Source organism: Capricornis sumatraensis, chromosome 15, assembly GCF_032405125.1.
Source record: "Capricornis sumatraensis isolate serow.1 chromosome 15, serow.2, whole genome shotgun sequence".
In the NCBI taxonomy this organism is placed as follows: domain Eukaryota; kingdom Metazoa; phylum Chordata; class Mammalia; order Artiodactyla; family Bovidae; genus Capricornis; species Capricornis sumatraensis.
Genome location: NC_091083.1, coordinates 64,961,270 through 64,987,095, shown reverse-complemented (window position 1 = coordinate 64,987,095; position 25,826 = coordinate 64,961,270). Strand labels below are relative to the sequence as shown.

Genomic DNA, 25,826 nt, shown 5'->3' with positions numbered 1-25,826 from the left:
GCTTCAACCTTGGCTCACAGGGGTAAGAGCCAGGCCCTGCCACCCGCTCCTACAGGATGCGAGACCTCGTAATTGTCTTCAATTACAGCCAGCGCCGGCCCTCAGCCCCAGCTTCCGACAGGAACCAGAGCCCCAGCCACTTCCATTGGTGGGAGGCCAGGGGGAGAAACCCGTCCCCACCTCAACGTTTGGGGGTGCGCTATGGCCTATGGGGGCACTCTCAAACACCCTCGGGCCCTTGGGTTTACCCTGTATGCTGCCGAGGGGCTGCAGAGAGCCCGTCCCTGTTCAACGCCCACCTTCTTTGTCCCTGATCAGGATGAAACTTCTGTGAGCAGTGAAGATTTTGATATGAACGACTCCACATGGATGTCAGCTGACCCACACCTGGCCTCCAGCCTGAGTCCCAGCCAGGACGAGAGGATGCGGAGCCCACAAAACCTCCACAGTCAAGAGGATGGTGAGTGTTCCTTCGTGGCCAGCAGGGGAAGGATTGTGTCCACGCCAGGAGCCTAGGACTCTGGGCTGGAGCCTCCAGGGGTGGCCGAGGCTCAGGCTGACAGCGGCCCCCAGCGTTCTCAGTATCTCCATGGGCCCCGCTGCCCCAGCCCTTAGTTCCAGGAAGAGCAGTTGTTCCTCTCAAAGGTGAATGGCTCAGAGCCCTTTCGGGGATTGGCAGCCTGGCCACATCCTGCCAGTTTGTCTGCTCTGATGCTCACATGCTGGTGGGATGTGGATTTCAAAGTTATCATGATTCAGGTCTGGGAAGGTTAACAGTGTGCCTGACCCAGAACAGTCCAGCCTCCCAATCATGAAAACAGGAGTTGGGCTTTGTGGCCCGGATGTGAGGCTCTGAGACAGGGTCCCTGCCTGTCGCTGGTGAGCGAGCAGACACTATGCTTGTGTGTCATGTGCCCCTGGCCCCTCAGGATAGGAGGTGGGCTGGCTGAGGAGCTGTCCAGATCTGCCCTGGCCCTGGCCACCCCCATCCCCCCCACCCCCGCCTCCAAGGCAAGCCCGGCAGCCTCCTCCAGCCTCCCTCGGAACAGAAGCATCTTCTTGGGGTGGGAGAGTTGGGGTCAGGGTCAGACCCCAGAGGTCTACTCTGGCACTCTTGTGTTGAGCCCCCCAAACTGGGCCTACCTCAGCTGGACTTGGTTGTGGGTGTGCAGTGGCACCTGTGGACAGAACGTCCTGGGCTGGGCTCGGATTTTCCGGGCGGACACGAGGTGGGTGGGGGAAGAGCTGGAGAGAACGGGGGTGTAGAGCTGCAATTAGGAGAGGTCGAAGGTCGGGGCCTGGAATGTGGGAGGGAAGGTGCAGGGTTAAAAAGGGGTGTAATGTTAACTCTGCGAAATAGGTTAGCCTTACAGAGTAAATAAGGAGTAGGAGCCTTGCAGTTTGGGTCAAAGTTCGTCTCCATGGCGGAACCCGCGTGCCTGCCTCCCTACAGCCTTCAGAGGCCTGAAATCTGGCTTTGTCTGGGAGGAGGCCCAGCACAGAGACAGCCGGGGTGGCCCATCCACAGGCTGGGGAGCCCCGGGTGTGGTTCTGTGAGGAATGGGGTGCGAGGTTGCTGGGAAAGAAAAGGCTTTTGTCCCTTGATGCCTCAGGAGGTCAGCACGACCCCCTTGTGCTGCCTCCCAGACCAGCACCGCCTTCCAGCGTTCCCACGGGTGGGGGCCGGGTGGGGGCACCACGTGCTGGCGTGGGGGAGCCCTGGGGTGAGATGTGCCCAGCAGCTGGCCTCCTGCCTCATCTGAGCTGATTGAGGGCCATACCCAAGGGCCACACCAGCAAAGCTCAGCCCAAGGCTGTGGACAATACCTTCCCAAGAAGGATCCGGAGCATTTATTTATAACCACCCCCCACCCCCACCCCCGAGAAGTAGGACTGAATGGGGGCCATGGTCCCCAGCTCATCCTCAATAATTCTTATGCTGTTATTGCTTACAGCCACCTTTTGGGGGCTCAGGTCTGGCAGAGACACTTTCCAGGGAGATCTGGTGATCTGGGGCCTCCAGTATCAGGTCCGGGGCTGGGGGGAAACGGTCACGGGGCTTCCTCAGCTACAGGGTTAATGGGATCAGTGCATCCCCGCAGCTGGTCCCGGAGGAGCCAGGTGGGAGAGCCAAGCCAGGTGTCTTCACACATGTCTTCCCCTGACCCCCCCACACCCAGCTGCCCAGGTCCCTCCTGGCTGTGGGTGCTGGGCCTAGGTTGGCTGACGGCATGAGGGTGTTCATCAGGGTGGGCAGCCAGAGCTGGAGACAGGGAGGATGGTGTTGACCATGATACCATCAATTTAATTATGCCATCACAGCCTGTGTCTGGAGGCTGTGGGTTGATGTGCTGGCCAGAGGCCGACCCATACCCAGTGCAGAGGATCGCAGGCCCAGAGAGACCAGTTGACCTGGTCATCGCTACTGCCCTTCTGGTCCTAGTTCTGGTGGTGACCACCCTGTCTGTCCAGACCGATGGGCTCCCAAGGGGTTTGGGCTGGGCACAGACCCGGCCTGGAGTCCTTGGTCAGCCCCCCCAGCCCCCTCTTTGAAGGTGCCTGCAGTGGAGACATGAACTGGGAACCCGCTCTCATCAGTGAGAGTTGGAAGGGTCCTCAAGGTGTTCTCCTGTCCCCTGTTGTTAAGGAAGAACTGGGCAGGGGCAGGCCAGGCGGGGGCTCTGTCTGAATCCAGCCACAACCCTCCATGGTCTCCACGTCTCCACTCCCTGCTCCTGTGCCTTGATCCAGAGGCTTCTCCAGCACACACCAACCCCCAGGGCGGCTTGGTGCTCAGCCTCTGGCCCTTGGCCCTCCATGCCTGAGGCCCCCATTGTGAGCTCTGCAAGGGGTGGACCACGTGGATCCTGCTCTCTGCTCTGTCCCTGGTGACTCTGGTTGCACGCCTGGCACATTATAGGGGCTGCTGAATATCTGTTGCCCAGATGAGTAAAGGAACCAGCATTTATTGAGTCCCTCCCTCCCCACCCCCGCCCCCGAGCACACCAGCCAGAGGGGATAGAGGTCGGCTCCTTGCTGGGGCCAAGTTGGGTTCTTTGTTCCTGGGATTTCGGCCCTCCTCCCCAGCCTGAGCACCTGGGTCTTTTTCTTTTAGCCAGAAAATGTGGCGGCTCCCAGGGCTGTGTCAGGGAGCATCTCACCTCTGCTGGCCAGGAGTGCAGCCCAGAGCATTTCAAAAAACCAGGCAGTTTGCACAGGTTCACACCTGTTGGTGGATGTGTTGGGGCCCTTCTCTTCCACCACCTCCTCTACCTCTTCCTCTTTCAAATTTTAACCGAGGCAGATCCTGTGGCCCAGGCCAGGAATGAATCAGGCCGGTTCTCACTCCCGGGAGCTTGTCTGCGGTTCACCAGGAGTGGGAGAGTGCTTGGTGGTGCGTTCATCCCCAAGCCTGCCACCACCCGCGAGGCCTCACATCAGAGAGCTCTTTTATGGACCCCATTCCCAGCTTTTGGACATCACAGCAGGGGTGCTTGGCTGGGGAGTCCCAAAGTGCTTCCTCATCAGGGCAGAGCGGCTGTGGGTGAGCCCATGGCTCTCACCCCAGCTCAGGAGGGAACTGCTGGTCAGTGAGAGAACTGGGGCCATCTGGCCAGAGTTGGGGGATGCCAAGGCTGCTGCCGTCCTCTTTCCTCTTTGGCAGGCATTGAGGCCATGTGTGAGGTTCCCCAGAAAAGATGGGCATGGGAGTCTGGGGACTAGAGGAGGCTGCCCCCTGGAAAATCAGAGCACTTCCTTCTTGGGCTGAGTGATCCAGGCTGTTCCCACCCCTGCTTCCAGCCCACGTATAGCCAGGTCCCCCCAGACCAGCACTGAGCACCAGCTGAGGGTTTGGACTTTCTTTGGAGTCCGAACAGAACCCTGGTCTCATCATAGGTGCCTGGGAAAACACTCTGGCCCAGGGGCTGCACTTTAGAAAGTAGAGAGGACAGTTGGAAAAAGCCAACTGTTGAGACCGTGTCCAGAGATGCTGTGGTCGGGCGTTACTTAGGACTGAACAGCACACCTGTGTGTAGTTATGCCCCGTCAGTGGGATGCTGTGTTTGATGGCCATCTCTTCCTCAGATCCTGAGTAAGCACTCTGAGAGCCAGTTCTCTGGTGCCCAGCACAAAGCAGGTGGAGGAGTGTCTGTTAAATGAGTAAGTGAACAGGGGCGCAGGCTGGGTAGGTGAGCCAGCGTCCTTGGACGTCAGAGGCGTGGCTAGGCCAGGGCCCTCTCCTTCTTCCATTTCCCCTTGATGTGCTTCATCAGGCCTCTTGCTCTGCCCCTTCCTGAGCGGAAAATGTGAAGCCTGGCCCCCAGAAGGGATGCGGGAGGGTGGGGAGCGGACATTACTCACCTCCCGGGCAGACAGGAAGTCAGCGCCAGGGCAGAACCCAGGGTCCTGCTTCTTTCTTCCTGCAGGGTCATGGTGGGGGTGGGGGTGAGGGGTGGTGGTGCTGGGTAGGATCTGGGGGGCCGCTAGGGGCCTCTTGTTAGTGCCTATCAGATGAGAGGCCCCCTCCAGTCTCAGGCCTCTGGGACCCACTGAACCTCAGCTTGCCTCCCCCTGGGGACATGGTGCCAAAACTTCCTGCCTGGACGCCTGGAGCCTCCCCTCCAGGGCCCGTCAGGGCTGAGGCACTGAGGGTCCTGGCTTAAGCCCTTGGTTCTTTCAGGACTCTCCACCGGGTCTGTCACGTGAATACTGAGCCCTGTGGCCCGGGAGGCTGATAACCCCTTCCTGGCTTTGTCCCTTCCGAGAGCCTGCAGGAGAAGGGCAGGCGCTCAGAACCAGGGACCCCTGCCAGGTTGTAAGCTGTCTGAGGGCAGGAGATGTGTCACTGAAAAAACATGTCTTTTTACATCTATTACATTCATTGTAGATAATAGAAAAAAAACAGAGGAGCAAAAAAAAGCAGTCACAATTATCAGTGTTTTGGGCATGTTTTTCTTTGTCTTTTCTGTGTATGTAATCAGTCTTGTCTTCTTTATTTAAAAAAAAACAAAGGAGGAGGGATCACGTAGTGTTGGAGTCACCTTTTTTTCCTAGAAGTTGTCTCGCCTCTCCCCTGCACTGATACCACATTTTTAAAAGTGGTCCAATTATCCCAGTGACTGGAAGCCCCATTGCTGAGCCCACTTTTAGCTCAAATCTGTGCTGATGGTAGTTGGCTGTGAGCTCAGAGCTGTGACTAGGCCTTTCCTACAGAGGGGGAGGTGACTTGGCCAGACCCCATGTGACCACAAGGGTGTCTCTGACCCCAGAGCCTGAGTCTGGACCACTCATGGGGAAGGGTGTTCCAGCCCCTCTTTCTCGTTATCACAAACCGTGCAGCATGGAATAGCCTCAGGGCCAAGCATCCTCTTCTGGGCTTTATCCCCAGCCCTCGACTCAGAGCAGGTGCCTAGCGAACAGCTGTTAAGAAGCCCGTGGCAGAGCTGGGGGACCAGCAGAGGCGCCTCGGAGAAGGCCACAGTGTGATGTTCAGGCAAGTGTATAGCAACCTAGGAATCTTGGGCAGTATGTCAGGAGGAGGCTGGGAGGAGGAGAAGATGATGCTGAATGCCAGGATAGGGGGTTTCTTGGGTCACGTGTCTCCAGAAGCTCCTGGTAACCCCAAGCTTCAGCCAGGAGAGAGGGCCCCAGCCAGTTGAGGGGCTGGCATTTGAGGGTTCCAGGAGGAATAAGAGAGATGAGGCTGCCTCTAGGGCCTGGGGTCTCAGCTGGACACGACTCCCTGCTGGTGGCCCCTGGCACCCTGCCAGGGCTCCCCTGAGCAGGTCCTGGCCTGCGCTGGTCCTGCAGTGCGGTCTGAAGCAAGTTGCTCACCTCTGATCCCTGGCTTCTGTCTGTAGTGTGCCCTCGGTGACTGCAGCCATTAATCCTGGTGTGTCTTAGGAGCCCTTTGTGAGAGGCCCAAGGCTTCCTGCCTCCTGCTCTTGCTGCCCTTCGATGGGGCCCTCCGTTAGCCAGAAATGCAAACTGGACAGCAGGGGCAATCACTGGGGGCGCAGGTGTGTGACTTGCTTGCCCAGGGCTCCATATTTACGGCAATGCTGCCTCTCCTGTCCTTGCCTCTCTCCCCATCGTGGGCTCCTCCCTGGTGTCCACAGAGCAGGTCTGAGTGGGGAGTGTGCCCCAACCCCAGACACACTCCCATCTTGCTGTGTGGCCAGTCACTCCCCCTCACTGGATGGCTGGTGAGAACCGGACGATGTGTGGATGGGGAAGGCCAGGTTGGATGGGAATGGGATCATTTCTCTCAGGTGGCCAGGCTGGTGTAGGGGGTCCTGATGAAGAGCTGGAGGCGGGAGGCCATGGTTAGCTGGCACTCACAGGCTGAAGGGCTGGAGGTGGGTCAGGGGCCTCCTTTGAAAGACTGAGTGGTCCTCCTCACTTCCCCATTCTCTGGACCCTTCGCTGCCTCACCTGGTCCAATCCTGTCTCCTCATCCTTCCAGGTCTTTCTCGATCTCAACTGCCCACTGAGCCCTATGGGGTTCTGACCACAGCTCTCTTTACAAGCTCACTACCTGTGTGCTCACAGCTTGCTCTAGCATCTCCTGAATTCCCATCCCACTCCCCACCCACATGTGCCAGGGATTTTGGGAGCGCCTTATGTCTCCAAGGACCTTGCAGATCTTCCAGACCCATCCCAAGCTCCCACGCTGGTGGCTGCAAGCTAGCACTGCCGTCCAAGGAGAAGGCACCTGGGCAGCAGCTTACCCACTGGATGCTGGCCCCTGTGGGCACTCAGGCTGCTCAGAAGTGTTCCCAGCCAGGGATGGGAGCTGCTCGTTTGAGGGAACAGGCAAGAGGCCGTCCTGCAAGTGGGGTCGGGGCCAGGCCAGGCAGGCTCAGAGGCAGTCACCCACATTTGCCCCTGAGCTTCATCCACTTCACATGTTATCTGCCCATGGTGCCCACCCCAGTAGGGGCCCCAGGCTTCATGGCCTGCTGCAGCCTGCTGCCAGTGGCCCTGACAGTCGCGGTTGGGCATCCTCCCTGGTCACTGTTGACATGTAGGGAAGACTGCGACTGCTTCGCTCCGGCCTCCCTGAGATGGCTTCCTGCAGTGGGCTTTTAAACTGAGCCTCCCCTCCCTCGTGCCTGCTGGTCTTGGTCCTGACCCCACCTGTCTCAGGTGAGGCTGGAAGCTATGTCTGGGCCTCATTCTCTGGCTACTGGTCACTTTTTCACTCCTTCTAGATTAGTAGCTCTTAGCTCCTATTCAAGGCTCCAAAACTCCACACCGGATGGAGAGGTGGTGGCGGTGGCCTCCTGCCGTTTATCCTCCCCCACCAGGAGCAGAGAACTAGGACCCGAGTCCTTCTGGGGATTGGCTATGGGCTGCCCCCCCAGTCCCAGGTCACAGGAAAGTGTCCATCATCATCTGGGCTGCAGGCAGCTCAGACAATGCTGAGCTGTTCTGGTCTCTGGCCGCCACGGGGTAAGGGAGGCTAGGAGACAGCACCGAGAGATCCCTTTATCCCTGGAGCAGGCCGGCCCCACACAGCCCCGGCCTTGTGCAGCCTGCCGGGGTCTTAGGCCCTCACAGGCCTCCAGATGCCTGGTGAGGGCAGGACACGGTCCAGGCCCATAGAGGTGAAGTTCACCTGCTAAGAAAGAGAAAAGGAGATCCCTTGCACACCCGGAAGATTCGCCTAGGCCTGCTCAGCCATTGGGGTGTCAGAGCCCTGCCTCCCTCCCCAGCCCAGGACCCATGGAGACCCAGCTGCCCACTGACCCTCTATGGAGGCAGGACAGCCGTACAGGAGAGGAGGCCGGGGAAGGGGTGTGCCCCAGAGGCATCACCATCCGAGCCTGTCCAAGGGTGACGTTCCCGGGAACCAGGAAGTAACCAGGGCCACCGGCGTCATCACTCTGACCTAAGGACTGGGATGCACCGAACCCAGACCGGCTTCTGGGCAGGCTGGCGGGAGGCCTGTACACAAGCATACAGGCTCCGGGGCCAGGGCCCTGCTCTGTGACTCCTTCACACACGGTTGTCCGAAGTCATTCTCTTTGCTCTGAACACATCATTTGTTGTGGGGTTGGGGCAGAGGAATGCAGGGGAGCTGCTCTCTCAGCTGGAGCTTAGCACACTGAATCAGCATTGAGTTCTCACTGCGCGTGCTTGTCCTTGAGGGTGGTGCCAGGGAAACTTGGCCCTGGGAAGACATAGACCTCGGTCCGTACAGAGAGTGTTCCCCTCGGGGTGCATTTGGCCAGTATTACTGGGGAGGGGGCTGCAAAGAGTGGGACAGTGGCAGGGTGGAGGGCTGTCCTGTAGTACAGTTGGGCAAGCCAAGGCCAGAGAAGAAAGAGCACGAGGTTTGGGGGTGCTTCAGGACCTCAGGCCACACTGGGGCCTGTCTGTGTCCTGCTCACACTGTGTGATGATGACCTCCCCCTGGGGGCCTTTGGTTCCTTCCTGCTGTCTGTTCTAGGGGAAGCGGGGTGCAAAGCAGGCACAGTGAGACTGCCTGGCACCTGCCACATACTTGGTGCCCACCCCCACTGAAGGCAGCCCCCAACCCTGTCCCCACTGCCAGCCCTGCTCAGGCCACCTGCCCCAAGACCCCAGCTCTCATCTGCAACTTGGGACCGAGACTCCAGGGTCCCTGCACTGAGAGAAGTGATTTCAGGTTAGGGGGAACATCACAAAAATCTGGGTGTGCCCTAATGTGGGAGCCACAGACTGCTATTGAAAAGGGCTCATGAAACTCAGGCGTACCATGTGTGTAAAAATACACGCAGTTTCAAAGACTTTCTTTGAAAAAGTATGTAAAATAGCTCAAGTTTAACATAGTATTACATGTTGAAAAGATAATATTTTGGCTATATTGGGTTAAATAAAATAGATTATTAAAATTTACTCCACCTGTTTTATTTTCTTTTTACATTTTTTTAATATGGCTGCTAGAAAATTAACAATTCCTTATGTGGCTCACATTAAGTGTCTGTTGGACAGCGCCACTCTGGACTCTGAGGGCCTCAGGTGTTGACACCAGCTTAAGGAATGAGTCAAAAAAGGTTGATCAGGAAGATGGATGCTGTGGAGTAGAGGTGCTGGGGGTGGTTAGGGGGCAAGAATGGAGGCTAGATGGAGAGCAGGACTGGGCCAGGCCTTTGGAACCACAGGGATGGAGCAGGGTGGCACTCATGAGGGGCAGCTAGGGGCAGTGGGGGTCTGAAGGCCAAGCTGTGGGGTAGGTGCCCAGTGTGTCCCCACCACTCAGGATGGGGGAGTCCTAGTGACACCACCTCGCCCAACTCCTCAGTGTCCCCCATTTGACCCCGGGGCCCTCCCCCTTCCTTCCGGGTGGAAGAGCAGGGTAGCCTGCCAGGAGCCTGGCGCTCCAGGGAACTATGCATCATGTAAACACAGCCCAGCCGCTGGCCTTTGTCAGAGCAGGAGGATGCCTGGCCTGGCCTGGCCTGGCGCACCCCAAATTCAGAGCAGAGTCGGTGCCCCAAGCCTGCAGCCCGAAGCCACGTGAGTGGGGGGGCAGGGACTGGCTCTTCCAGATCCAGCCCCAGCCCCCGCCGCCGCTGGCTGGCTCCAGCACTCTTGCTTCCCCACCTCCTCCCCAGCTCGTCTCTGGTGTGTGTGAATTATTGATGCTCTCTTCTCTCCCCTGCCTGGAAGCTGGCAGAGAAGGGAGGCTCTGCCTGCCTCGCCACACCTCTGGCCATAGCAGGCCACCAGCACCCAGAACCCGTGGGGCCATATGTATGTACACCCTGGGACCATGGGCCAGCAGACCTTTGCGCCCTTGCCCAGCCCTCCTTGGGAGCCAGCGAGGGTCGCCCCTGGGAGAGGGTGCCACTGGCTGTGGCCCCAGGGCCCGGTGTGGCAATTGGCGGCTTGCACAGAGCTGGGCTTGTGCGGGCTGCGGGGCGCTGGCGCCCACATAAGGGCATTGTTTGCCGAGGTAAAAGGGGTTTTTGTCTCCTTCTGGAGACTGGACAGAAGGAGGAACAATTTCCCCCATTCATCACTAATTCCCCCATTTGAATAGCAGCACATTGCCCCACGTTACATAGATGGGCACGCAGTCCTTCCCTGCCCGGAGGCATTCCGGGCCCAGGTGGTGGGCCCTGTGTCCTGCCCAGAATGGGGAGCTGCCCTTCGCCGGCGCCCGGGAGGCCTGGTTTTGTGGGAATGCTCAGAAGGGGTGCCTTCCCTCTGCTTCCCTGTGGTTCCGCACCGCACTTGTCCCTGTCACTGAAGCCACAGATTGGGGGCTATCTTGTTCTGCTGGCATGACTTTTGGGCTCCGGCAGGCTGGCCGTGGGTGGGGTGCCCACCCTGGAGGGGCTTCCTGCACAGCCATGCAGGTCAGGACCAGCGGAGACAAGAGGGTCACTTCCAGCTCCGCGTCACATGCCTGGAGGCTTGCACCCCAGAAGGCCCGACTCCAGCACTCCAAGTGCCCATGGGGCCAGCTGGGTTCTTTCACAGGGTCATAAAGTGTTGGAGCCCAAGAGGGCGTCAGCGGCAACTCCCTAGACTGCAGATAAGAGGAGCCAGGGAGGCGGGCTGTGCCCAAGGTCAGGAGGCAGCAAGGCCCTGCACCTGTTCCCCCGGCACCGCTCCTTCGGGCATGGGTTTGGGTCCATGACCGTGTCTCCCTTAAATCACTTGTCTTTGCAGAGGGCGGTGGGCGAGACAAGAGTTGTGAGTGGATTGCAACCCCGCTTGCCCTGGCCTGCGGTGCTAATGTTTCTCCCTGTTCCTTCTTTCCCCAGACAGTGACAGACAGGTCTCTGGGCCAGGGCTGTGCTAGGGTGCTGGTGGTGGGCCCTGCCACTGGCCTCTCCTGGGGTTAGGGAGGGCCACGATGAGGAGAGAGCCCCGGGGTGGGGTGGGGGAGCAGGGGGAGGCTCCATTCCCTTGGGCCCTCCCAGGGGCAGAACCGTGGATTACTCAGAGTCCAGACCAGGCCCACATGATGCAGCCTGCCTCCAGCCAGCTTTCGCAGTTAAGGAAATCATTGGGTCCTGTAACGAGAAGTCTAGGGCTTTCTTTGGATTTAGGCACGGATGGATTTTGGGGGGACTGGTCTGTCCTGGCCTGTCAGCCCTGCTGGGGCTCCCTGATGAGTGAGCTGTACAACTCCTGGGCTGATGGGAGAGTATTTCTTCGTTTCTGCAGACGCCCCTGGACTGACTTCTGTGGGCCCGTCATGGATTGCTATGATGGACTGTGCTGGGCTCGGGGCATAGGCTCACCCTTGGGAGACATGGGGTGCCCTCACCAGAGGGAGAGGGCTGTGGTTTCTGGAGAGACAGGAACCACCTGGGGCAGCTGACAAGGGGGGCTGGGCACAGACCACAGACAGAACATGTGAGACGGTGATAAACACTCTGGAAAACTGGGTAAAGGAGTCAGTGTGTCAGAGTGGGGGCAGGGAGGTCGTACTGAGAAGGTGACCTTTCAGCAAAGCCCTGGAGTGGGAGGGAACACGGAGTGTCCCGAGAAGAGGGGACAGTAAGTGCCAAGGCCAGGGCACAGCTGATGGGGCAACATCTGGGGATGGGGTGGGGGTGGGGCACTGTCAGGAGGGCCCAGCAGGAGGCCTTGGGAGGGTTTGGCTTCAGTTTTGGGGTTTGAACTCAGTCCAAGGGCTGCAGCTGGATCATAGCCACTGCTGGGGTTGGTAGGGGGGCATTGACAGATAACACTTCACCCCCAGCAGCTCCTGTGCCCTGCTGGCCTTAGAGGGCTTCTGCATTTGCCCCCTGACCTTCTCAGTGTTGTTCTTGGAGGCTTCTTCCATGGGCTACTTCCTCCAGAAACCCTACCCTGCCTCCCTCCTGCACAGCGCCCACTCTAGACTCCCCCTCCCCGGGGGGGAGCTCCACTGAGGGTGGTCCGGAACTGGGGCCTTGAGCTCGTGCAGTCAGAGAGGACTTCCCAGAGGAGGAGGGGTTGCAGGGATAGGGATCAAGGATACAAGCACACAAGGCTCTCCCCAGAGCCCAGAGTCCTCTGGGCCTTCTGTTTGGTTTCTTGCTCCTGAGAACATGAGCCCCCAGGACAGCAGCCACCCCCATCTTTCTGCTGCTGTGTCCCCGGTGCCTCACACAGGCCCGACACCCAGCAGGTGTTCGAGGAAGGGAGGGACGAGGGCAGGGGCAGTGTCGTCGTGGCCCTGTCCCTCTCCCACCTCCCCTCACCTGCCCACCTCAGATTTGGCACCAAGCTGGTCTCTGAGGGGCCCCCGGAAACCCACAGTCCAGTCTGGGAGAGTATGTGTTACAAAGTGAGAAAGCCTGGGGTCAGAGAACCAGTTCTGTTTGTTTTTTTTTCTTCAACACCTATTTGCTGTGATGGATATTGTCTACACCTTATAAATCCTATTTTACTGACATGGCACCATTTTGAAAGGAGGCAAAGAGGCGTCTTCAGGGACACACAGCCCCTCTGCCTTCTGCCTAAAGCCCATGGCCTCCCTGGTCAGCAGAGTTGCAGGCAGTCTGTGAGCAGGTTGAGGGCGGCGTGATGGGTTGAGGGGGTTGGTGCTTGTGACTCACCTGTGCCCCCTGAGGTGGGCTCTGTGTGTGTGGCTGGCTTTCCCGGCCCCCAGGTGCAGAGCGGAGGTGGGAGAGGCTTGGCCTGTGGGTCCATGGGATGGCAGCGGATGGAGCTTGTAAACTGGGGCCCACTGGCCTCCTCCAGGATTTTTGTTTTGTTTTTTGCTTTGGGGAAATTTTTTGTGGTGGTAAATTTTGTAAAACAGAATTTGCCACTTTGTAACCATTTTTAAGTGTACAGTTCAGAAGCGTTAAGTACACTGACCATGTTGTGTAACCAGCGCACATTATTTCCAAGATAGAGTTCTCATTACTGTAAATAGAAACTCTGTAACCATTAAGCAATAACTCTCAATTCCACCCAAACCCAGCCCCTGGAGACCCCTCAGATATTCTCATTCTCTGTGGATGTGACGATTCTCGATATTGATATTGCACGTGTGTCCTCTTTCAATATCTGTCCAGCTGTGTCTGACTCATTTCACTTAATGCTAACATTTCCAGAGTTCATCCATGTCGTAGCATGTATCAGAATTTCATTCCTTTTTATGACCGAATATCTCATTGCATAGATAGGCCACGTTTGGTTTGTCTGTTTGTCCAGCAAGTTTCTTCAAAATGTAAACAATGTGAGTCAGTCACCAATATTTAAAAACCTGGATATTTACACATGGGTGCCTATTTCCAGTTTTATTCTAAAAACTTGGAATACATAGCTACACAAGGTCCAGACTCCTGGCCTCGTGGGTCTCATCTGCCCAGCCATTTCCCTGCCAGACTGGGGTGGCATCTACCTCGGAGGAGGGGCTGTGCCGCCACTGGAGCCACTGCCTGTGACTCCCTGGGTGGGCAGGTGAGGCGCACAGCCCTGGGGGAAGGGAGTTGGGAGCTCAAGAGTCTAGGCCAGCGCCCTGGGCTCCTGAGCTGGAGGGCCGGGCAAACACACACTCACAGATACACATGCACACGCGTGCATCCTCGTAGCATCCCAGCCTCCTTCGTGCTCATGCCTGGAGAGGCACAGGGCAAGAGGGTCCCTCCTCCCTGGAGACAATCTGGTTGGGAGGTAGGAGGTTGGGGTGCCACCTCTTGGGCCCATGCCCACTGTGATGTGTCAGGAGGCCTTGGGCCTGATGCCCAAGCTGAGCATTGTGACATTGGCTCTCTTTGTGCCTGGTGTGGTACCTCCAAGCATCCCCTCCTTCCAGAGGAGAAAGACAAGGCCCTCTGAGGTCAAGGCTGGTTATGGAGTGGTGCAGGGTGTGAAGTCACGCCTGCCAGGTGGGCTAAGAATAGGCACTGGCCAGAGCTCAGGGGTGCTCAGACGGTCAGCCAGGATGGACGTGATCCTTGCCCTCCATCTCCTGGGCCCTGGCAGAGACTCCCGAAATCCCAGGTGTTGGGGCTTCTCCGGCAGCTAGGCTGAGCCCTGATGGGGAGGTGGGCAACTCTCAGGCCTGCACCTGAGCTGGTTGAGGAGGCATGACATATCCCTCGGAGGGATGGGCACAGGCTGGGGTTGGGTCTGTGAGAACCTCCTTCCCAGGGACTGCGGAGGGAGGAGGCCTGCTCTGAGAAGGCAGTGTTGGGCCAGCCAGTAAGGGTGGACTCACATTTACTGAGCTGGACACAAGGCAGGCAGATTAACAGAGGCCTGGAGCTGTGAGGTTCAGCAGTGGCCAGTACAGTGGGACCTGGGCTGGGGGAGGCTGCAGAGGTTAGGACTAAGAACATACCAGCAAGAGGGCAAACTCTCCTCGGGCAGGCTGTGGGCAACAGGAAGGTGGGGACTAGGGGAGTGATAATTGGGCTGGTGCTGGGAAAGGGAAGGGTGGAGACAGGTGCAAGGGTGTGACCAAGGGAAGCTGGAGTGCTGAAGAGGGAACTCAGCCAAGAAGACTAGATGGAAGGTGGGGGTGGGTGTGGCTTGGCAGTTTGGCAGCCCATTCACTTCCCCTGTGTTTCAGCAGTGAGCATCTTGTGCCCTCAGGAGGACTGGCCTCTTGGTCATAGTCACTACTTTGCTTCTCAGCTTGGGACCGGGCCAGCATGCAGTAGGTGCTCAATAAATACTGCTGGCGAGTTTGTTTATCCCACAAATGTCTAGATTGGTCACTGGAGACACTGTCAGAAGAAAACCAGACCCATCTGTGATTGAGGAGGAAGGGATGGGCGGTGAGTTTCCAGAGGTAGCAGGGCGGCTGGCCTGGGGACTCGGGGATGTAGCTGAGCAAGGGGCGGGGGGGGGGGGGGGGGGGCGGTCTGTGGGGCGGCTCTGAGTAGAGCCTGGAGCGGCCTGCAGAAGCAGTGACTGCCCAGAGGAAGAGGAGGAGAAGGAGGGGCAGCCTGGCCCAGGGGACCTGCGGCAGCTGAGGGGGAGGGGTGCCGCTGCACGGAGGCCTTCCCATCCCCCTCTGCCCTGGGCCTTGGCTGCTTGATGGGCAGCCTGGCCCCGCCCCTGGGCAACCGGCAGGCCAGTGATTGGTTGGCGCGCTAGAGCCGCTCGGTCGCCATGGGGACGCTCGGGCGGTGCGCGTGCCCAGTGCCCAGCACCAAGGACTAAATCTTCATAATCTGCTGGCTGGGAGGGGTGGGGGTGGGGGTGGGGTCGTGCGCGACCCTGGCGGAGGTGGGGGGGAAGGGGTGTCCTGGGATGCGGTCAGGGCTCCCTGCGGCCGCCCCTCCCCCTCCCACCCTGGTGGCAGGTGCAGAGCCGCTTGGGCACCTGGGCGCCGCCAGGAACCACGCGGTACTCACCTGACAGTAACCCCGGGAGCTAGACTGTAGCTCGGGCCTCTGCCTTCTCAGCTGACCAAGCAGGAGGCAGGGGGCAGGGTCGGGGAAAGGAGCCTGAAATTCATCGGAAAGGTCTAGCCCCGGAGTTAAGTTTGGCGTCTTGGATTCCCCGGCAATGCTGCGCTCTCTGCAGCAGGGGGCGCCCTCCACAGGGCTTTGTAGGGCTGTCGCCGCAGGAAAGGCGGGATGGCCCACTGAGGTGCCGCGGACAGAGCCCCTGCAGCCCTGGCTCTGGGTGTCCAGTGTCGTGTGGCCATGCGGAGAGGCAGGTCTGTGTCTACACAGGCTGGCCAGGGTTGGGCCCAGGCCTGCTTGCTGGGAGCAGGGGTGTCACAGTGGAGCCATCCTTAAGTCAGGGGGTGGAGAAATTCCAGGGTCTGCGGTGGGGAGGGGTCCTGTGGGGAAGACGGTGTGAAGGGGTGAGGCAGTGGTGAGCCAGAGGAAAAGCCCCGTGCAACCTCCAGGGGTGTCAGAGGACCGCTGGGCCAGTGCCGGGTGCGTTGGACTGGAGGCTGCAGCCGGTCATCCCAGGCCCTGGAAGCTGAATGTGGCATTTGTACGGGTGGACGGCAGGAGGCCCCCACGCCCTGCACACTCCCTGGCTGCTCTGCTCCTGGTGGCCCCGGTTTCTGGCAGCGGGACCCTGCCCCCCAGCTTGGGGCTGGGGTAAGGCTTGGAGCCTCTTGGAGCCTCCAGTAGGGACAGCAATGCTCTCCTGCCCAGGGATGCCTGTGAGGACTACACGGGGCAAGTATCACTTCCCTGAGCTGTCCTGCCACATACCTGGGGGTGTCTTGGGGGCCGGTGAGTGCTGGGGTGGGGCCTCACACCCAGGCCTCTCGTTCCAGACGACTCCTCCTCTGAAAGCGGCAGCGGTAATGGCTCCTCCACCCTGAACCCGTCGACCTCCAGCAGCACGCAGGGAGACCCGGCCTTCCCTGAGATGAACGGCAACGGCGCCGTGGCCCCCATGGACTTCACCGCCAGCGCCGAGGATCAGCCCATCAACCTGTGTGACAAGCTCCCGCAGGGCTCTACTCTGGGCACGCCTTCCTACCCCTCCGATGGCTGCAGCGCCGATGGACTGCGGAGCCGCGTCAAGTACGGGGTGAAGACCACCCCCGAGGTGTGTGGGGCTGCGGGCTCCCCACAGTTGTGAGCTTCAGCCACTCCTGCATACACGGCAGGGTTGTGCGAGGCTGATGTGAAATCGCATGTGGCCATCACCAGCGGAGGCAGGGTGGTGGCCGTGGCCACTGTGCCATCGCTTGCCTGGGGAGGTCGTGAAGCGGGAGCAGGCCCCTCACTTCTCCGCCTGTGTCCCCATCTGTGAAGTGAGGTTGGTGGCCTGGGCCCTAGTGGAGGTGGGGAGGGATGTGTGACCGGGCCCCTCTGCCTCCATAACAGGGTCCGCTGTGAAGAGCAGCAGCAAGCGGGCTTCGCTCAGCAGAGGCCCCAGGCTTCCCATTTGCTGACTGGTCTGCACGCTTGTCCCCATTTTACAGATGGTGCAGATTGAGGCCTTGGTGGCCTCAGGGACATGGAGGTATAAAATCCACTAGAGCAGTCTTAGGTGGGCAGATAGATGCCCCCCATTTGGCCTCCCCCACCTTTTCCTGTTACTTCTGCTGGTCACCTCCAGACCACGAAGATCAGCGTGGCCTTGGGTGCGGGAGCTACCCCGGGGAGAGGGCATTTTCTCCTGCCAGGGCTGGAGGGCCAGAGGTGCTTTCTCAGACCCCTACTCTCCTGGGCTCCAGCCGAGGCCCCTCTTCAGGTTCCTTCTCCTCCTGGGGCCTGTTGGCTCTTCTGCAGGGGGTGTCGGGTGGGTACCAGTGCTGGCCTGCAGTGGTATCTCTCGTGGGATGTTTCTGTACTAGAGTCTCTATACAGTCGTCATACGGTCAGCGTGCCCGAGCCCAGGCCTCAGCGCCAGGACTGGCAGTGCATCGCCTCCCCCTCCACTTTCATTTCTCCAGTTTATTTTTTGGCCGAGCCCTGTGGCATGTAGGATCTTAGTTCCCCGGCCAGAGATTGAACCTGTGCCCCCTGCATTGGAAGCATGGAGTCCTAACCACTAGACCACCAGGGAAGTCCCCATCCTACCCTTTGACTGTGTCCCAGTGGCAGGCACAGCCTCTGTACGGCAGGCAGAGAGCCGGCACGTGTGAGGTGGCCGCTGTGGCCTCAGGCCACTCGTGTGGACCACGGAAGTGAGATGGGAGCGTGTCTCCTACAGTCTGTCTCCTCTCACCCTGGCTGAGGATCCATCAAGGAGCGCCTGGGAATGTGACTGACCCATGGCCACTTTGACCCTCCTGTGCGAGTCTGACACAGCCTGGCAGGAGGCCAGAGGACCCGGCTGTCCCTAGCCCTTCAGAGACTAGGTGTGGTGGGCACTAGGTGTGCTTGAGAGATGGGCACAAGGCCAGGGACCCTGGGAGGGCTAACCCTGCTGGGTGTGGTCACATGGAAGCTGGTGGTGGCAGCTACTGCCGGACAGGGCAGCATTCAGTGTCTGTCTTTATCCTTTCGTTCATCAGCAAGAGCTGGGTACCACCTGGGCCACTGTATAGCCATGTGGCAGGATCTGATCTGTTTCCTGGGGTTGGCCACCTACTAGAAGCTATCCTCTGTGAGGACAGAGGATCCCATTTCAGGACCTCCCCGTGTTTCTAGGACACTGCCGGTCAGGACTCGCCAAAGCCACAAACTTTCTAAAAGGCAAACGACAGTGGTCTCTGGCCTTACCAGAGCATGTGTGGCAGGGGGCAGGAGACAGGATGGGAACTGAGCTGTAAAGGATGAAAAAGAGGGAAAAAGCAGGGAGGAGAGTGGGGAAGTGTATTCCCGGGAGAGCTAGGGAAGGGCTCCTTATTCTGGAGGGCAGAGGAGGGGTCCCGTCTCTGCTCCTGCTGCAGGACAGGGTGGTTGCCCCGTGGGCTAGACCTGGTTCCCTCTCCTCTTTCTACACACGGGCTCTGCATCAGGTTCCCAGTGACTTCCGGGGGTGGCGGCAGACGGGAGAAGCCCAGCCCGGGAGCTGCGGGGATGCTCTGCCTGATGGCCGTCTCCTTGGCTGGTTCTCTCCCAGCCCATCTGTTCCCTATCCCCGACAGACAGCACATTCGCTGCTTTTGTGACAGCTCGGTTGTCAGCTCGGGGTTGCAGCCCCTTGGGGACGAGGGAGGAAAACCCTGAAGCCAGAATGGATCTTGGCACAAGCAGAAGAGGCTGGCTGGTGGCAGGAACCCTTTCTGTGTCTGCCTTTCCCTCGCACGAGGAGGCAGGTCATGGTGTGGGTGCTGCGACCCCCTCCAGTGAGCTTCTCCAGGGCATCAGTTGTGGGGGTCCTTCCTGCAGCCACCCTGAGAGGTGCGGCCGTGTCGCTGTCCACACTTAAGAGATAAAGGGAGCAGGAAGGAAAGTGACTTGCTCAGGACCTCAGAGCGTGGCTCACCGGGCAGCTGGGTGTGCCCGAACCCCCCAGTCCCCACGTTCATCGTGACCTGACCCCCTGCCCCGGCCTCTTCAGTCCCCACCTTACAGCTCGGGGAGCTACGACTCCATCAAAACCGAGGTCAGTGGCTGCCCCGAGGACCTGACCGTGGGCCGGGCCCCCACGGCAGATGATGACGACGACGACCACGACGACCACGAGGACAATGACAAGATGAACGATTCGGAGGGCATGGACCCGGAGCGCCTCAAGGCCTTCAACGTGAGTGCTCGCCTGGGGTGGCCGGGGCGGGGGCGCAGCGGGCCAGTCCTGCCCACCGCCCATGTCCTCCGCAGATGTTCGTGCGTCTCTTTGTGGATGAGAACCTGGACCGCATGGTGCCCATCTCCAAGCAGCCCAAGGAGAAGATCCAGGCCATCATCGAGTCGTGCAGCCGGCAGTTCCCTGAGTTCCAGGAACGGGCCCGCAAGCGCATCCGCACGTACCTCAAGTCCTGCCGGCGCATGAAGAAGAATGGCATGGAGATGGTGAGCCCCCAGCATCCAGCCCCCTCCAGTACCTCTGGAAGCAGACACTGTGGCCTCTGGTTCACAGAGGAGCTCAAACCCCAGCCCTGCCCCGCCCACCTCTTTGCCAGGGGTCTCTGCACCCCAACTCTGGCTCCATCCCCGCTTCTGTCTGCAGACCAGACCCACACCTCCCCACCTGACCTCGGCCATGGCAGAAAACATCCTGGCAGCTGCCTGCGAGAGCGAGACGAGAAAAGCGGCCAAAAGGATGCGCCTGGAGATGTACCAGACCTCTCAGGTGCCTGCTTGCTGCCAGCTGCCTGCTTGCTGCCAGCTGCCGGGGGGCGCCCTCGGCCGCCCCGCAGGTCCCAGGGCCCCGGGTGCAGAGGGAGCAGGCAGGGCGTCCTCAGGCAGGGGAGGTGCTAGGGCGGGCGGGGAGGCAGAGGAGCCGACACAAAGGCCTTGCAGACTTCGGAAAGGCCTCTGGACTTCATCTCGAGACCCAAGATGGTCTTCAGCCAGGCGGGAACAGATCAAATCTGCATGGAACATAGACGAGAGATGGGGGTCTGGGGAAGGCCCTGGGCAAGAGAGAGAGGGAGCTCTGCAGGTCCCCACACTGAGTCCCAGCATATCTGGGGCCACCATCTACCCACCGTCCAGGAACCTTGGTCAGGGCTGGCTGTCTCTGAGGTTCCCCAGCACCTCCCTCCCGCCCCGCAGGACGAGCCCATAGCCCTGGACAAGCAGCACTCCCGGGACCCCACAGCCATCGCCCACTCCACCTACTCACTGCCAGCCTCCTACTCCCAGGACCCCGTGTACGCCAATGGTGGCCTCAATTACAGTTACCGTGGTTACGGGGCCTTGGGCAGCAACCTGCAGCCTCCTGCCTCCCTCCAAACGGGAAATCACAGTAATGGTGAGTGTGGGACACCAGCAGCCTGGTGGGGGCGGTGGGGAGGGTGGGGACAGAGGCTGCCGGGAAAGTGACTCCTGTGTTACAGGGACCCTCCCCATCTTGTCATCTTAGCCGTCCTCAGAAGGGAAGGCAAGGTTAAAATAAACCACTACCTACCACTCCTTTCTCGGCTCCCAGGAGGCTTGCTGGGCCTCTCCCTGGTTCCCTGCCCCCACCCGCCACTGCAAGCAGAGTCCCAGCGCTTTACCTGGCACTCGTCTTACTGAAAATGACCAGGTCTTGTGCCCAGGTCTCCCAACGTTGATGGCAGAGCCAGGATTCAGCCCCAGGCAGGTCACCTCCCCCGCCAGGCCACAGGTCATGACCTCAGGTGTGAGATGAAGGTTCAAGGGAGCATGGTGGGGCCCCATCTAGGTCACCTGGGGGCAGCGAGTGGGTCGCCATCTGTCCCCTCTCCACCCCCAGGTGCTCTCTGTAACTCTTCCCAGGTGACTGATGCAGACGGGACACAGATCAGTGTTGGAGAGAAACAGCCCCCCAAAGATAACAAACCTCCCCATGGAGCCAGGTGCTGCCCTGAGTGGGGGCCTCGGGCCCTTTCATACGGAGGCCTGGGGGGTGGGAGCAACTGGGGAAGAACAGTGCCCCCGTGGAGAGCAGGCTGGGGGACGATCCTGGGGCTTCCTGGGTCAGGCATTTGGGTTTTGTTCTGTGTGTGGTGGGAGCCACAGATAGGCTCTAAGCAAAGGAGGCTGTGAGTTGTGCTGTCCACCCTTGTGTGATTTTACCGTGGAGGCCAGGAGGCCGAAGCAGCGTGCTTTGGGGGCATTCAGAGGTGAGGAAGAGCCGATGGTGACAGCAAGCTGCTGCTTGAGGAGTAGGTTAGAGGAAGGTGCCTGCAGGCCAGGGAACTCTGGTTCTAGGTCTTGGCCGAATGTGCCTGAGATTTCCTCTCAAGCCCTTGGCCTTGGCCGCAGGAGGGAGACCCCTCGCGGGTCCCTTCCCATGGCAGAGAGCTCAGGCACCTGCCACTCCCCTTGCTCCCCACCACTGGGAAATATCTGAGGGTCCCTGAAGGATTCCTGCCTGGGCTTAACTTCTCATCCTTCCTAATGCCTCTTAACCTAAAATAAGAGGCTGCCTGGCCCTAATCCCTGAGGCTGAGGCCAGAGTGGCCGGCTGCAGGCAGGCTGGGGAGGGCTGTCCCAGGCGGGCTGCTTTCCTTCCAGGAAGAAGCACCATCCGACAGCCCTGCTGCATGGGGACCTGGTTAGAGTGGGTCTGGAGAAGGAGCGGCGGCAGGGAAGTTAGAGTGCCCTGTTGTGCTTGGGGAGAGCCCTTCCCAGGCGGCGGGCGATGGTGGTAAGCCCCCACCTGGTGCCACACAGCAGGGCCCATCTCACGGCACAGCTGCCAGGGCTCTCCACCTCTCTACCTGTTTGTTCACTCTTGCCGGAGAGGCTTCAAGGCAGGCCACTAGCTCAGTCTCCCCTGGTTCCTTAGGTGTGGGCAGTGAGGTCACAGAAGCCAAGTTCTGCTCGCTGACCTCCTGCCTGGGGCAGCCACATCCTGTTTGGGTCCAGCACTTGGAAGAAGACCGCACACAGCCCCAGTTCCACTGCCCTCCCAGCGACAGCCCTTAACGTGGGGTCAGTCAGTCTGGTGTCTTGGTTGGGTCGTCCTGCCAGTGGGTTAGAGCCCCTCACTTAGCTCATGAGTGGATCAGGGAACCCAGATCAGCCCAGATAAGCCTTAGGCTCACCTGTCTTCCCTGCGGTGCTGGGCAAGTTGCCCTCTAGCAACACCCTGAGTAACCAGAGCCCCCGGGGAAAGACAGAAGGACTGCTCTGAGCCCAGCAGTAAACAGGACCATGCTTGGGGGTGGAGGGAGGAAAGAGAGGAAGCCCAGGGCCAGCTCACACCGATGTGGCAGGCGCCTCTGGCCTTCCACTGCCATCCCCAGGCAGTGTCCTGAGGGCACCTAACCCTGCCACAGCCAGGACCCACTGCAGAGTCCCCGCCTGCTTCCAGCCTGTCGCGGCAGCCACCACTGTAGGCAGCAGCCACCTGCTTGGCTGCTCTTCCCAGCAGTTCACACCTCCAGTCCTTCTTCCTGCGCTTTAATAGACTTCCCTTGACCCTCAATTCCAAGGATGTTCCTTAGCAAGCCGGTTCCTAGGACCTCCTACTTGGCATCCCTGTTCTCTGGTTAGAGAGGAAATAACCCCATGTGACAAACCATCCCATCCTAGACTCCAACTTCCTTCCCCATCTGGGGGCTGAAGCAGGTTCCCACTACCGATAGTCGTTTCCAAAATTGCTCCCAAGATGTTACTTCCAGTCTGTGTCTCCAGTGCCAAGCTTATCCATCTCTATAGCAACATAAAAACTGGCACTGTAGGGAGCTCCCTGGTGGTCTAGTGGTTAGGATTCCAGGCTCTCCTTGCCATGGCGTGGATTCAATCTCTGGTCATGAACTGAGATCTCACAAGACTTGTGGCACAGCAAAAAAAAAAAACAACAAAAAAAACTGCCACTGTAGATGCAATGATGAGTGAAACCAGCTGTCAGAACCAATGGGGTAGAGAGGAGCTGGCTTATCAGGGAGAACAGCCTCAAACACCCATGTGCACCTCAACGCAGGGCAGGGCACAGGGACCTAGCTGGGTAAGAAAAGGCCTCCCAGGGAAGCTCCAACTCCTACACTGAGCTCCAGACCCTCTTCTTTGGCTTTCTTCTTGCTGAATGCCTGGAAAGAATGCTCTTCAAATTTCAGGCATTTTTGTGTTTCCTGGAAGTCCTTTCCCACTGGCCCTTCCATAGGCTGAGCAGCCCCGGCCTCACTGAGGGGTTCACCAGCGTGGCTCAGCCCCACAACAGCCTCTTCGTGCTGCAGCTGAGAGCCGGGGGCCCAGGGCAGTTAGGAGTTGCCTAGAGTGGCCAAACAGTGCCTAGGCCGCCGGTCCGGGTTTCTGACTCCAAACCCACAGCCCACCCCGTAGAGGTATTTGGGAAAGACGGAGAGGAACTCCCACCCGCCCCCCACCCGCACACCTCCCCTGTGTGTTTCAGTTAGATTGCAGACTCCCTCTTGGCCGCCGCTGTTCACAAGCAAAGGGGAGGTGATTTCTCTGGAGGGTACCTCTGGGTCCCATCTTACCTTTTGACCCTCACACACCCACCCTTTCGAAGCACTAGGGGCACAACCATGGAGACAGATGAGGGTCTCAGGTCCCCCGAAGAGAGGAAAGGATGCCCCTCACCCTGGCTCCCCTCTCTGCAGGGCCCACGGACCTCAGCATGAAAGGCGGGGCCTCTACCACCTCCACCACGCCCACGCCCACCCCCTCCAGCAACAGCACCAGCCGGACCATGCCCACCGCCCAGCTCAGCCCCACCGAGATCAGCGCCGTGCGGCAGCTCATCGCCGGCTACCGAGAGTCTGCCGCCTTCCTGCTGCGCTCGGCAGATGAACTGGAGAACCTCATTCTGCAGCAGAACTGACCCTGCGGCTGGTGGAGTGCACTACCCTAGGGAAGGAGGCTCTCCCGGCCCTGGACCGGCTTCCCGCCTCACCAGTTTGGTACCTTTTGTTTTTTGAAAGAGGTGGATCCAAAAGAGCTGTTTCTAAGCCACACTCCAAGCGCCTGAGACTCTGGGCACAAGGACACTTTTTTTTTTTTTTTTTTTGGAATCTCACCACACGGGTGCTCTGACCTGCTTGGAAGAGGCCAACGGGGCAGCTTCGGAAGGGCTGGGCTCCTCCTTCCCGACGAGGCGCTGGGGCCACAGCTCTGTGTAGAATCATCTTCGTGGGCCCTGATGTTAGACCCCCCCACCCCCAGATAATTACCTTTCAAGTCTTAGGTGAGCAGAATCGCATATTTATTGAGAAAAACAAAGTGGACCCTTTCTTCCTCTCCCCTTAGTAATTTATTTTTCTGAAAATGGATTCTTTTGTGTTTGTACAGATTGCCAGTCTGTGTGTGTCTGATCAGAAGGCTGTGTCCCTGTGACCTAACGTTCCATATCACTACACTGGCACGGGCTGGGGGCCAGCAGGGCGGGGCAGCGGGGGCACTGGGCCGGTCGGCTCTCGAGTGCCCGGCACTGCCAAGCAGGAGGGCCTCACCCACACCCACTGCAGAGCAAAGACAGAAAAAAAATGGCTCCCCACCCCCCACCCCCACAGACGCTCCAGGCACACGGTCACCCGTATTCTACCTCACACTCCAGCGTGGGCTTTTCCAGGGTGTGCCCCGAGCCTGTTCCGAACAGCTGTCTCCCACCTGCCCCCCAAGGGTGTCTGCCCGGGAGCTAAGTCCAGAGGGGGAGGCCAGGAGCTGGAGCCCTGGGAGGACCTCGGCCCACAAAAGTCGCCACTGGCTGTCCCCTGGCCTCGGCGCTTGATGGGACAGAGAGCTGGGAGATGGCAGCTGGTCAGCAGGGCCCTTGCCCTCAGCCTGCCCCAGGGGCCAGGTCTGCACACGTCTCTGCACAGGCTCTGGCCCCTTGGACACCTGCAGCCTTGAAGGGCCCCGTTTCTTCAGGGACCCTGGCTGTCAGAAAAGGCAGCTGTGAGCTACCAGGCAGACTGCAGCTCCCTCCCCCATGCCCCCGTGGTTGGAGTAAAAGGGACCATCAGAGAAATGGAGAAGCCACTGGGGTTCTCCAAGGACCAGCCCTTCTGAAGGGGCCAGTCCTAGAAGAAACCCATAATCCCTGGAGTGTGAGAAAGGGCAAACAAAAGGCTGGCCTGGTTTCCTTCCTCCCCAATAGGCACTTCCTCTTGCTCAGTGCAATACCTACCAGTGCTGCTAAAACCAGGGATTTGCCCAGACCTCACAAGGCCCGCAGGGCCTCTCCGTGCACCACTCCGTAGCCATGACAGCAGCTCTCTGCTGCCCGCCCCTGCCCAGATGGCAGAAGCCCTCTGTTGCCTTTCCTCCCTCAGAGCAAAGAGGTCCCAGGGGAGCCCGGGCCAAGGGGACCTTAGGATCGAGAGCCACTCGACCCCAAAGCAGGCACCCCCTCCCAAACCAGCTTTTCTGCAGCCAGCTGCCTGCCGGCACTGTGGCAGACCGCCCTCAGCAGGGGTAGGGAGAGGGTTCCAGCGAGGACGCCTCCCCTCTTCAGATCCAGGACTTGAGCTGTGGGCCCCGGATTCCAGAAGGTCGGAAGGGCAGGGGGGTCTTGCCCCTCTCTGCTTGCTTCCAGCCCCTGGAGGTTGAGGGTGGCCTTTTCTCTCTCAAGTGGCCTCCAGCACCCCACCTGGCCACACCACCTCTGCCTTCCATCTGACCAGTCCCCAGGCTCCGGTCAGGACACCGAGACCTGCCGCCCTCAGCACAGCACAAGTTCCGGTGCCCGAGGCCGCCCCCACGCCCCAGCGTCCACACGTCCAGCCCCCACCTGCTCAGTACTACTCCCGGACGTTTGAATTTATGTAAATATTTATTTTTGTGTGTGAACGATACTACAAATCAGTAGATCTTTTGCAAAATGTTACCCCAGGCAATTTGTGAAAATCTTAATGTTGAAAACTGGCAGAGACAATCGCCGCCTTACTTAGAATTCTTGATATCAACTGC

At 59.3% G+C, this 25,826-nt stretch overlaps 1 protein-coding gene across 1 annotated transcript in view; it reads left to right on the top strand.

Annotated features, from left to right (window-relative positions):
* Positions 1-24,059, top strand: part of NOL4L (nucleolar protein 4 like) — a 128,343-nt gene extending 104,284 nt beyond the window's left edge. Inside the window, exons 5-11 of the mRNA XM_068987217.1 lie at positions 319-460; positions 16,193-16,470; positions 18,880-19,065; positions 19,140-19,331; positions 19,489-19,611; positions 20,037-20,235; positions 23,519-24,059. Of these exons, the coding sequence (XP_068843318.1) occupies positions 319-460; positions 16,193-16,470; positions 18,880-19,065; positions 19,140-19,331; positions 19,489-19,611; positions 20,037-20,235; positions 23,519-23,739 (1,341 nt within the window). The 3' untranslated portion in view covers positions 23,740-24,059. The remainder of the gene's footprint in view (positions 1-318; positions 461-16,192; positions 16,471-18,879; positions 19,066-19,139; positions 19,332-19,488; positions 19,612-20,036; positions 20,236-23,518) is intronic.
* The last annotated feature ends 1,767 nt before the right edge of the window (positions 24,060-25,826 follow it).